Genomic DNA, 13476 nt, shown 5'->3' with positions numbered 1-13476 from the left:
ACTTTTCCCCTCACTATAGCGAGGAAAACACAACGCAAAAAATGCGTTTATCACTGCTTCCAGTAGTTCCACAGGTGGTATATCATCTTTATTACTAGACTCACCTACTTTTATCAATTTAAAAGCAGTTAATTTGACTTTATTCAAGGTCAAATTACTTTACCCACTAGTGGATAAAATGCGTTTTTACCCACTGGTATTAAAGGACAAAACACGTGTTTCCGAGCTAGTGAGGGGAAAATTGTATATTTTAAGTATCGTTTTATAAGTACCCACAACACAAGCCTTCTTGAGCTTACCGTGGGGCTCAGTCAATATGTGTAAGAAGTCCAATAATATTTTTCATCACACCCGCACTTTAAATGTGCTATTGCACGCAGGCGGAGCGTGAGTTATAGAAAATCGTTCTCCCAAGGGAATAATGAAATTTCTTGTACCGTACTTAACTTTTTTACATCTATTTACATATTTTTTACATTGCGAGTGTGATAAAAAACATTGTGTGTAACTCGGGGAGTATGAATATTACTAACTCGAGTCTTTAAATCGCTCCGGCAAGCCGTCGCGATTTAACTTACTCTCGTTAGTAATATTCAATTTCCTCCCCTTGTTGCACAATGTACTATTATCTATTAGTTTGGTATTAAGGCATAGGTATCAATAAAACAAATGTATCAAATCTTAGACCTTAAGGTATATTTATAAAAATGTTTCCTCCCATTTTCCTTAACAGTTGTCAATAATACATAATCGTAGTGCGTAAAATCTTCATTACCCTTAAAAATACTTAAAAAATCAGTCTTATTTTTATTTTCTTTCCTTTTCTTTGCAATTAATAGTCCATTCACAATAAATTCGTGGAGTGTTGGTTTTTCTGTACTTGGCTGTGTTTTTACAAAGTTTTCAAGACTTGGCTGTGTTTCGTGCGTGTTTTGAGTTTTCTGTTCCTTGGAGCAGTTTTGGCATCTTTCCTGGTCGTTTTCTTGACGTTTCGAATGTGATCTGTAAAGATAATCGAATATGTTATGTCTTTCCTATCACGGAACAATGGTGTTCCGGGCCTTTGGGAGGCGTGCGCGGGGCCGAAGCCAACGCGTAGAGGCCCTTTTGACACTTTAATGAAATTGAAGGGGTACACCGAGCGGATGTTGCCCTTGCCCGTATCATGGGATGGGACACACGCAGAGGCAACACCCGCCAGGGTGTAAGGACTATTTGAGAGTTAATGGAATCTAAAATGAACTCGGGCTAATTGGATGAAAGTGATGGACTAAATACTGGGATATGGGATAAAAAAAACCGGACGCCTGCCTAATATAACCACAAAATTAAAAGTTTGAAAAAACCCCCGACTGCGACATAGTGGACCGATTTTCATGAAACATGGCTAAGAACACTCCCGACTAACTCAGCTTTCAGACAAAAAAACTAAATCTAAATCGGTTCATCCGTTCGGGAGCTACGATGCCACAAATACACACACACACACAGACAGACAGACAAACAGACAAACAGATAAACAGACAAACAGACAGACAGACAGACACGTCAAACTTATGGTGTACCTTTGTTTCGCCGACAAACTTTTCATCGAATAATCATTTCATCGACAACAAATCATCGAAACTTTAGTTCGAGTAAAATTGTTTCGAGTAATTTTGTTTCAACTTCTATTTATTTGAATTTTTCTTATTTATCATAAATACTATTCAACTAATATTTCTTCATCGCTGATTCGTTTCAAAGTACTTCAAATAGCAGAATTACAAAACGTCGCAATTCATTAATTAGACGTATTATTACAAAACTTTCTCATTTGTCGTACTACACATTTATAGTTATTTGTTATACAAGGGGGCAAAGTTGTATTTTAACGCCGAGTGTGGAATTGAAAAACGAGCAAGTGAAAGGATTCTATAGTTGAACCACGAGCGAAGCGAGTGGTTCGAGAATAGAATCCTGAACTTGCGAGTTTTTTAACACACGAGAAGTAAAATACATTTGCACCCGAGTGTAACACAAAACTTTTCCCCTCACTATAGCGAGGAAACAACAACGCAAAAAATGCGTTTATCACTTCTTCTAGTAGTTCCACAGGTGGTAAATCATCTTTATTACTAGATTCACCTACTTTTATCAATTTTAAAGCAGTTAATTTGACTTTATTCAAGGTCAAATCACTTTACCAACTAGTGGATAAAATGCGTTTTTACCCGCTGGTATTAAAGGACAAAACACGTGTTTCCGAGCTAGTGAGGGGAAAAAGATGTTTCTATTCTAGGAAACTTAAAATTATCGATTTTATCGTGACATATCACATACGTCCATAATTAAACTGTGACCATTGGCACACATCACACAGAAACAAACGGCTTACCGAGTAGGTTTAGGTTAGGTTATTTCCGATAGGAGCGATTATTTCCGAAAATATTCATTTTTAAATACCTATCCAACAATATATCACACGTTGGGGTTGGAATGATAAAAAAAAATCAGTCCCCACTTTACATGTAAGGGGGGGGGGTACCCTAACAAAACATTTTTTTCCACTTTTTATTTTACCACTTTGTCGGCGTGATTGATATACATATTGGTACCAAATTTCAGCTTTCTAGTGCTAACTGTTACTAAGATTATCCGCGGACGGACGGACAGACAGACATGGCGAAACTATAAGGGTTCCTAGTTGACTACGGAACCCTAAAAACGAAGTACCTTGACAAACGGACGCTGGCATTGAACCTGCATTCCCAGCCGTCGAAGTCTGTGTGCCAGTCCTGTAGACCTTCTGGTGAAGACAGCGTATCTGGAAAAAAAAATACGTTAATGTTTTATACACCGTGCTTTTTCTATTTCTGTTAAACAGGCTCATTAACATTAAGCTAACTGTGACCAATTTCACAATAGTGACAATAGGCTAGTTTCCTACTAGTCAAATCAGCTTCTTTTTTAGGGTTCCGTAGTCAACTAGGAACCCTTATAGTTTCGCCATGTCTGTCTGTCCGTCCGTCCGTCCGTCCGTCCGTCCGTCCGTCCGTCCGTCCGTCCGTCCGTCCGTCCGTCCGTCCGTCCGCGGATAATCTCAGTAACCGTTAGCACTATAAAGCTGAAATTTGGTATCAATATGCTTACTTTTGAACTATATTTGTTTTTAACCCCCGACGCAAAAACGACGGGGTGTTATAAGTTTGACGTGTCTGTCTGTCTGTCTGTCTGTCTGTTTGTCTGTCTGTGTGTGTGTCTGTCTGTGGCATCGTAGCTCCTGAACGGATGAACCGATTTCGATTTAGTTTTTTTTATTTGAAAGCTGTGTTAGTCGGGAGTGTTCTTAGCCATGTTTCATGAAAATCGGTCCACTAGGTCGCGGTCGGGGGTTTTTTCAAAATTTTAATTTTGTGGTTATTTATCATGCAGAAACGTCTGCGAGCGATATTACATATTTTTAAATTAAAGGAAAAATTCACACCTCCGGCAGGACCTGCGACCTTTGGCCCCGGCAAGGCCAAAGGTCGCAGGTTCGAGTCCTGCCGGAGGTGTGAATTTTTCCATTTTTCCTTTAATTTAAAAATATGTTTTGAACTATATGTTTAAAAAATATGAAAAAAATCACAAAAGTAGAACTTTATAAACACTTTCTAGGAAAATTGTTTTGAACTTGATAGGTTCAGTAGTTTTTGAGAAAAATACGGAAAACTACGGAACCCTACACTGAGCGTGGCCCGACACGCTCTTGGACGGTTTTTATGAACTGTCAAAACGATTTGCTAATATGGAATTAATTCTACAACCACGTCAAAATGACAAGCAGTAAGAGATTTATTACAATCTGATTTAAAACGTCACTGTGACATATACTCTGTCAAACAAGTCAAACAAAGAAAACTATATGCATCCTTCTCTTTAGGGTGCTAAAGAAAAGGATACCTATAGTTTTCTTTGTTCTTATTTACTGACAGACTTGTTTGACAGAGTTTAGTTCTACAGTGGCCTAGGGTTCCAATTGGTTGACTGTACTCTCGTGACATGATTATATTATTTCCGACAACAAACTTCAAAGTGGTAACATTGTAGTAAATTGTGCAACAAGGGAAGGAAGTTGAATATTACTAACGAGAGTAAGTTAAATCGCGACGGCTTGCGGGAGCGATTTAAAGACTTGAGTTAGTAATATTGGTAATATTCATACTCCCCGAGTTACACACAATGTTTTTCATCACACTCGCAATGTAAAAAATGTGTAAATAGATGTAAAAAAGTTAAGTACCTACAGTACAAGAAATTTCATTATTCCCTTGGGAAAACGATTTTTCTATAACTCACGCTCCGCCTGCGTGCAATAGCACATTTAAAGTGCAGGTGTGATGAAATAGTACATTACGATACAAGTGCGTAAAAAAGGAAGTTCGAAACGAGTGGCGATAAATTAAAACACGACCGAAGGGAGTGTTTTAAATCGACACGAGTTACGAATTTCCTTTTCGCACGTGTATCGTACGACGTTTTTCAGTAGGTACAGATGAGCCTCCGAAGTTTCGACCTGGCATATAATGAACCACTTCTCGCACTAGTGCGTAAAAAAACCACCATCTGTACTGAAAAACGTCGTACTCGTAATGTACTATTACGTTATTTCAACATTCATGAATGCTTATCGAACGTGATTCTAACAAATCTTTATATCGGCATGACTTCAATATAATAAAGATAAAGAATTATTTAAAAAATACCTGAACACTGATACGGAGGTAACATTTTTATTCTGTGATTTCAAACAAGGCTAAAGTAAGGTACAGCGGGGCAAATCTCGACTGGGGGGGCAATTGTAACTGGTCCATTTTTTCCATGTTTTACAATATTTACATTATTAAATAGAGTGTAATATGTATATGGTAGGCATGTTCAGTGGATACATATAGAACTCAAAATCATAGTGTAATATCAATGGAAAAAACCGGCCAAGAGCGTGTCGGGCCACGCTCAGTGTAGGGTTCCGTAGTATTCCGTATTTTTCTCAAAAACTACTAAACCTATCAAGTTCAAAACAATTTTCCTAGAAATTCTTTATAAAGTTCTACTTTTGTGATTTTTTTCATATTTTCAAACATATGGTTCAAAAGTTAGAGGGGTGGGGGGACGCACTTTTTTTCCCTTAAGAGCGATTATTTCCGAAAATATTAATATTATCAAAAAACTATCTTAGTAAACCCTTATTCATTTTTAAATACCTATCCAACAATATATCACACGTTGGGGTTGGAATGAAAAAAAATATCAGCCCCCACTTTACATGTAGGGGGGGTACCCTAATAAAACATTTTTTTCCATTTTTTGTTTTTGCACTTTGTTGGCGTGATTGATATACATATTGGTACCAAATTTCAGCTTTCTAGTGCTAACGGTTACTGAGATTATCCGCGGACGGACGGACGGACGGACGGATGGACGGACGGACGCACGGACAGACAGACATGGCGAAACTATAAGGGTTCCTAGTTGACTACGGAACCCTAAAAATGGATCAGTTACAATTGCCCTCCAGTCGAGATTTGACCCGCTATACCTTATAAACTACTTACTTAAAATAGATACCATACACCAAAAAAGTGATCAAGCTGGCACTGGTAGCAAAACCGGGAATCGAACCCTGTTATCCAGCTATCGCGGCTGACATGCTTACCGATACACCACCTCGACCACCGTGGTACCGGACGAAAATTGACATTCAAAAAACATTTGCACCGGCAAGACTGTTAAAATCGTTGCTAACTTATATTAGACTGACTTTCTAAACCTAAGGTCAGTGTGGAGAAGACCGTCTACCCAAAAAGACCTGACTATAATAACTTTTGTGTTTATATATCTACGCCTCTCACACCTTCGAAGGTATACCAGTTTATCATCCTTAATCCATTGGTCTTCGATATACAATATTCAATATACCTACCTACAACTTGATTCGTGTTTCAAACGCAAAAAATTACGCAAAAAATTAAATTAAAATAGAAGCAGTTGGAATATTTGTGCATTATGTATGTAACGTAGTAATTTAATAATCGTTCTTCCTGTCTAGTACAATTAACGCTCTTAAAACGCGTTCAATTTATTGTTTCATGTTCTAATATATGTAACTTCGAAATTGTGCCTAGTCGGAAAGACGCATATAAGAGTAAGCACCTTTTTTAGGCTTTATGGGAAATAAGTCGAGTTTAAAAGGGTGTTGTAGGTTATGTTTAATTATAAGTTTCGACTTTGCTTTTGTCTGGAACTGAAAAAAGAAGGTTAGATAACCTCATTTACGGGACATATGACGGTCTTGCCTTATACATAGAAAAATGCTGATATGTTGAAAATATCAACGTTATTTGTTTTAATATCTATCACATTACTCCCTGTTATTACAGAATATAACAATGAACATGATTTTGATACTTATTTCCATATGAAATTACGCGACAACGAGCACTAGACGGTCTTGCCTTAGCGCTTGGGAACGGTCAACCCGCCGAGCCATAAAAAAAGTGATGTTTATCACATAAGTTTACTTTAATTCACCAAAGTATTATAAAAGCTGTGTAGAATATAAAATTCGCTAGCCCATAGGATCACGCGGATCACTCCAGACTACTTTAATAGTCTAGTTTTATCCACTCAAACTTTATTTCAAATAAAGTATGCCGGTCTTGCCCGCACTGACCTTACCTATTTAAATTTGGAAAATATATAAAACCGACTTGGTAGAGTTGGTAGTCGCTTTCGTAAAAATTAGTGCCAACGCCAAATCTTGGGATTAGTTGTCACAGCGGACCCCAGGCTCCCATGAGCCATGGCAAATACCGGCATAACGCGAGGATAATGATGATGATATAAAATCGACATATTAAAAACCGGAAACTAGCTTCATAATTATGTTATTCGATACAGTAACACAGATAAAAACAATAATAAATTGTCTGATAACCTTGTTTTTCTTTGTCATGAAAAAGATAAATAAAATATATACAGGGTGGAACTTTTCTGCGATCTTTCCTGAAAGTGTTGTGTTATCCAATTGATGTTCAATCAAATTATTAAGGTTATAATCGAGGTTAAGTAACACAATAAACAATAATAAATAAAATCAGTTTGAGTTTGGTGACAACCCTGCCGCTTTATTTACATTTTTCAATGACACATGTCAATACTCAAGAAACACATTAACCCTATTTAGAATTTTTAGAATTTTACATTACACTCGATGTTCACCCGTTCCACCCGGTATAGGTAAAATTATGCCCATTTAGGATTGTAATCAGTAAAATAATTCTAATAATAAGATATTGGATTTTAGGGACCAACATGATATGAAACATAGTTTCTGTGTCGATAAATCCAAATATTTTTTTCCATAATATCATCATCCTCCTTGCGTTATCCCGGCATTTGCCACGGCTCATGGGAGCCTGGGGTCCGCTCTGTTAACTAATTCCAAGATTTGGCGTAGGCACTAGTTTTACGAAAGCGACTGCCATCTGACCTTCCAACCCGAAGGGTAAGTAGGCCTTATTGGAATTAGTCCGGTTTCCTCACGATGTTTTCCTTCATCGAAAAGCGATTGGCAAACATCAAATGACATAAATTATTTTCCATAATATAATCATCATTTAAAAAAAAATCATGTATTAGTTGTTGCATCCCGTTTTATTTGGATTTCTATGTCAATAGAAAAACAAAATATAAAATATTTTAATTAATTAAGGATCAATATTACGCCCTAGGTAATATTTAATTTTGTCACAGGTTGTTGGTTTAACATTTATTTATTTATTTAAACTTTATTGCACAGTAAAAATATACAGTTACAAAAGGCGGACTTAATGCTGCATGGCATTCTCTACCAGTCAACCTTTAGGCCAAACAGAGAAGACCAAAAAAAGGTGCGGGATATCTAAAGAACACTAAAGACTTGAGTTTGCCACGAGCCTTAAATTAACGAGGTACAGTCAGCAGCAGAAGTAGCGTAGCGGGCAAGGTGTTCAAAATGAACTTGACACGATCTTATTTTTAAGACAATAAGAGCGTGTTAGGATCATTGTGAACACCTTGCCCGCTACCGAACTTCTGCTGCTGACTGTAAAGACAACTTTATATTACTTAGCTACAATTTTACATATATTATTTTATTGAAAAAATGGATGGTTTAATAGTAGGTATTTTGAACACAAGAAGTTAATGAAGATCGTTTTAACGAAGTTTTTTTTTAATTGTTAACGAAGAGCCTCCGCTAGACATAAAGCGTTTTGATAGCGTAGCGTTAGCGGAGCGCAATGATAGCAGTGCGCCGGCGGAGCGCCGAACTAACGAGCGCGATGCGCTCGCAATCCGCGCGCATTCCGCTCGCAATTCGTTAGTTCCCGCCGGCGTCCGCTGGGCGCAACGCCAGCGTTCGTCCGGCGCAACGCTATCGTTGCGCTCCGCTGACGCTCCGCTACCGCTCCGCCTACGCTATCAAAACGCGCATTTGTGGCCGAGCTTTAAGATTGTAAAAATTATTAAGATTGAAGTACAAATAACAAAATAAATAAATTTGGTTAGCAGGTAGAAGCACTAGATTTTTTTCAAAAACCTAAAGAAAACTATTCCTTACTAGGAATTTCCTCGTGATTTAGTAGGTACGTAATACCTAATTCGCACACTCGTTGCTTTGTTAAACAAGTTTTTATGCAAAATCTTACTTATTTTAAAAACTTGTATATATTATAACTGAGGTCACAAAGTCCTCTCCAAGGTCAAATATAATTAAAATCCGCAAGTCGCTGTTCAAAATGCCACTCATTTCCTGCTTCCATTTAAGGGCGTTGAGAATGAATGTCTTGGATTAAGTAAGAGTTATTTATGATTTTATATGACTTTCTTACATTTTTTAAATTCTAGCCTACTTATACTTAATCTTAAGAGGACATGTTTTTGTTTACTGTTTTTAAGTAACAAAATTATGCAAATATTCCTAATGAAGTATTTTTTGTATATTGTAATAAATTTACTTGTTACTGGTACCAGTTAGACGACCGATCTTGCGTAGGTAATTAGACTCCACGTATGAAGGTAATACTTAGACCTAGGTTTGAATCCCAGGGAGAACATTTATTTGTGTGATGAGCGGTGTTCCCGAGTCTTTGTTTTTTTTATACCGAACCGAAAACTAAGAACGTATTTTATTGCATTTTAACTGAGATATTTGATATTTCTAAATAGGAGTTTTCTATTCGAATATTTTCGTATCATATCGACAAGTCAAAGAATCGATTGTCTATCTCTGAAAAACCATTTCTAGCGATCTTTTTAGGGTTCCGTAGTCAACTAGGAACCCTTATAGTTTCGCCATGTCTGTCTGTCCGTCCGTCCGTCCGTCCGTCCGTCCGTCCGTCCGCGGATAATCTCAGTAACCGTTAGCACTAGAAAGCTGAAATTTGGTACCAATATTTATATCAATCACGCCAACAAAGTGCAAAAATAAAAAATGGAAAAAAATGTTTTATTAGAGTACCCCCCCTACATGTAAAGTGGGGGCTGATATTTTTTTTCATTCCAACCCCAACGTGTGATATATTGTTGGATAGGTATTCAAAAATGAATAAGGGTTTACTAAGATCGTTTTTTGATAATATTAACATTTTCGGAAATAATCGCCCCTAAAGAAAAAAAAGTGCGTCCCCCCCCCTCTAACTTTTGAACCATATGTTTAAAAAATATGAAAAAAATCACAAAAGTAGAACTTTGTAAATACTTTCTAGGAAAATTATTTTGAACTTGATAGGTTCAGTAGTTTTTGAGAAAAATACGGAAAACTACGGAACCCTACACTGAGCGTGGCCCGACACGCTCTTGGCCGGTTTTTTTTCCTGCTTCACGTATCATAGCCCAGTTTGAACCCACAGTTCTACTGCCACAAAATATTGATCAAAGGTAGTAAGTAACGATATAGCCACGAAATCCGAAATGATTTTTAAACTCGTTTAAAACTGGTTGTTTAATAACCCCGTGAAGGCCTGCGTGTTGCAACTATTTACGATGCAACTACGGAGCTGCGCTATCATGCAAACAGATAGGCTTGTGCCGTTTCGTTCGTTGATCGGAGCGCTCCGATCTCGTTCAATCGCTCCCACGAACTAGTTCGCTCTTTTAGGTCTTTTGCTCATTTAGTTCAGCCAGACCAGCGACCACTGCGGTCGGAAAGATCGGAACGAATGGGACCGAATAGTGTCAAAATGATACGAATAGTCCACAGATAGTAACATTCCGGGCCGAAAGGTTGTAAGTAAACGAAGTTCAATATGAAAACTTGACGTTTTTTGTTGCTCTGCTAAGTAGCTCTCGCTTTCGGTCGGCGCAGTCACACACTCGTTCTCGATCCAAACCGCTCGCGCTCGCCGATCCTATACTGAACTAAATGAGCAAAGACCGATTTTCAGAGCACGGAAAGATTCAGTTCATTTCGGTCATTGATGGGATTTTATTCCTAACAGTTCATAGTTCGTGAACGACACAAGCCTACAAACAGATCTAAAGATCAAACTGGCATGTCTTAATGGAACTGGTATTTAACTGTGTTACTTAATCGTTTTCCGATTTAGTCATCATCATCATACTATCATATATGATGTTTTATGCATTGCACAGTGCCTTAGTGTCTGACTGTAATACTGTGTAATTTGTTTTGAAAAAAAAAAATATCGTCCACTGCTGAGCACCACTCTTCTAGTAGGTTAGGTACGCCACTTGTCCCGGTAATATTGAAAAAAAAAATAGGCACATCCAGTTGTGAGATCATAGAGATAGAGAGATAGATTTATTGGTACTAACCATACACTGTCAAACATTGTTACAATTTTATTATGTAAAAAATAAACAATAAATCATATTATTCATATAGATAAGCAAACTTTGTACTCTGAATATGTATAGTGGGTTTCTCTCATAATTTTGTTTCACGCACATTTTCGTTACGGAACCTTTTCAGAGCATTTGTAGGACAAATACTCAAACGTATGACGTCAAAGGTCATTGTCGCCAAGTTTTTTTTTCAATTGCGTCGTTGCCAGATAAAGTCAATAACAAAAACAAGATATTTTTTACCGATTAGCGAAATATTGATAATATTGATAAAGGTTTTCTATTGATGATTGTATTTAAGAATAGAATAGAATAGAAAACGTTTATTTGGTGAAAATATACAAGTAAAACAACAATAGCCTTAATCTATATACATCTTAAACTAAAGTCACCAAAAAACCGGCCAAGAGCGTGTCGGGCCACGCTCAGTGTAGGGTTCCGTAGTTTTCCGTATTTTTCTCAAAAACTACAGAACCTATCAAGTTCAAAACAATTTTCCTAGGAAGTCTTTATAAAGTTCTACTTTTGTGATTTTTTTCATATTTTTTGAACATGTGGTTCAAAAGTTAGAGGGGGGGGGACGCACTTTTTTTTCCTTTAGGAGCGATTATTTCCGAAAATATTAATATTATCAAAAAACGATCTTAGTAAACCCTTATTCATTTTTAAATACCTATCCAACAATATATCACACGTTGGGGTTCGAATGAAAAAAAAAAATCTGCCCCCACTTTACATGTATGGGGGGTACCCTACTAAAACATTTATTCCCATTTTTTATTTTTGCACTTTGTCGGCGTGATTGATATACATATTGGTACCAAATTTCAGCTTTCTAGTGCTAACGGTTACTGAGATTATCCGCGGACGGACGGACGGACGGACGGACAGACAGACATGGCGAAACTATAAGGGTTCCTAGTTGACTACGGAACCCTAAAAAGGATGCCACTCAGCATAATTATGCCAATGGCTAATTGGTATTAGCCACGGCGCTGGTTTTCAGGGCAACCAAGAAAACAGGATGGGATTGTTATTGGGATGGTTAGTTGTGTTTAATTCTAAATGTATTGCCAATTTTACAAAAGACGAACCAAAAGGCGTTCTCAGTTAACTTTATGCGTATGTTTGTTTGTTTTTACGGGTTGAAGTTGCAAGAATTTTTATGATTTTGATAAAATATTTCTAGTCATAACTTTTTTAAATTCAATAGTATTTCATTGTCATTTTCTGCGAATGACCCTTTGTATTTATTGTTTAACAATTTTTTCAGTACAGATGGTGCTTTTTTTACGCACTAGTTCGAGAAGTGGTTCATTATATGTCAGGTCGAAACTTCGGAGGCTCATCTGTACTGAATAACGTCGTACGATACACGTGCGAAAAGGAAATTCGTAACTCGTGTCGATTTAAAACACTCCCTTCGGTCGTGTTTTAATTTATCGCCACTCGTTTCGGACTTCCTTTTTTACGCACTTGTATCGTAATGTACTATTTCTCAAACATGCAATGAAATATTGTCTTTACGTTCCTTAAAATGGGCTGGGAAGTATCGCTTTTTGGGCGCAACAACTCGAGAGGACTGTAAAGAGATTTCATATTATTTTTTAGGCCTAGGCCTGCAAAGTAACTTTTTTTTTATAAAATATTGTCCTTTAGAGCATTTTTTTTTATTTCATTGTATGTTTGAGAAAAACACTATACATGCCTCGGCGTGAAAACGGATTCCCGGCCTCGTATCCCTATCCGGCCTCGCTCGCACGCTCGCTCGGCCGTATATACCCACTTGGCCGGAAATCCTCATTTTCCCGGCCTCTGATGTAATGTACTATTTTATTGAGTAGGAACTTTTAAAGCCTACAACAGTGCCCTGCTGCTGCGCAAATTCCTTCCACTTTTCCGATATGTAGGTTCAATAGTTAACTATATCATAATACATATATGTTCCTTATAATGTCATTATAACATTCTTACATGTATAGTTGTCGACATGGAAGTATGTGTATCTGTCTGTCCAGATTATGTAATGTTTACAAAAACAAAACATCGTTCACAACATTCATTCGTTAAATATATTGAATCATGCATATAATTAAAAAAAGCGAAATATTTTATGAGCAAATTACACACATATAGTAAAATAAATACAAGTCAAAGTAAGCCTAAAACAAATATATGAAAACAAATGTATTTTTCAGTACAGATGGTGTTTTTTTTACGCACTAGTGCGAGAAGTGGTTCATTATATGCCAGGTCGAAACTTCGGAGTGCCATCTGTACTGAAAAACGTCGTACGGTACACGTGCGAAAAGGAAATTCGTAACTCGTGTCGATTCAAAACACTCCCTTCGGTCGTGTTTTAATTTATCGCCACTCGTTTCGGACTTCCTTTTTTACGCACTTGTATCGTAATGTACTATTTTCTTTAAATAAAAGCACTTATTATAAAAAAATATAATAATACTTACTGCACATATCCATGTCCATTTCACGCATCACAGTCACAATAATGAATATATTATTATTATTGAGCAATTACCGTTAACAATTGTTATGATAACAATGTGCGTTCGTCCCTCTAGATATAAACAAACTGAGCGTACGATA

The 13476-nt window shown here is 37.1% G+C and overlaps 1 protein-coding gene across 1 annotated transcript; it reads right to left on the bottom strand.

The window, feature by feature from the left end:
- Positions 1-647: 647 nt before the first annotated feature.
- LOC125239972 lies at positions 648-13476 on the bottom strand. Its single transcript, XM_048147766.1, has 3 exons — positions 13338-13476; positions 2716-2806; positions 648-1002 (listed from the first exon to the last, which is right to left on the bottom strand). The coding sequence occupies exons 1-3, from the start codon at positions 13363-13365 to the stop codon at positions 675-677; spliced, it is 447 nt and encodes a 148-aa protein (XP_048003723.1). The 5' UTR covers positions 13366-13476; the 3' UTR covers positions 648-674.

Source organism: Leguminivora glycinivorella, chromosome 26, assembly GCF_023078275.1.
Source record: "Leguminivora glycinivorella isolate SPB_JAAS2020 chromosome 26, LegGlyc_1.1, whole genome shotgun sequence".
NCBI lineage: Eukaryota > Metazoa > Arthropoda > Insecta > Lepidoptera > Tortricidae > Leguminivora > Leguminivora glycinivorella.
Note: the sequence above shows the minus strand (reverse complement) of the source record. Positions and strands in the feature narration are given on the sequence as shown.

Bases quoted from the DNA above. Each gene is read 5' to 3' on its own strand.
- LOC125239972 (XM_048147766.1), bottom strand. From the start codon at position 13,365: ATGCGTGAAATGGACATGGATATGTGCA. The intron at 2,807-13,337 runs GTAAGTATTATT...TTTTTTTTCCAG, and splicing joins AATGGACATGGATATGTGCA to ATACGCTGTCTTCACCAGAA. The intron at 1,003-2,715 runs GTACTTCGTTTT...TTATCTTTACAG, and splicing joins GCCAGCGTCCGTTTGTCAAG to ATCACATTCGAAACGTCAAG.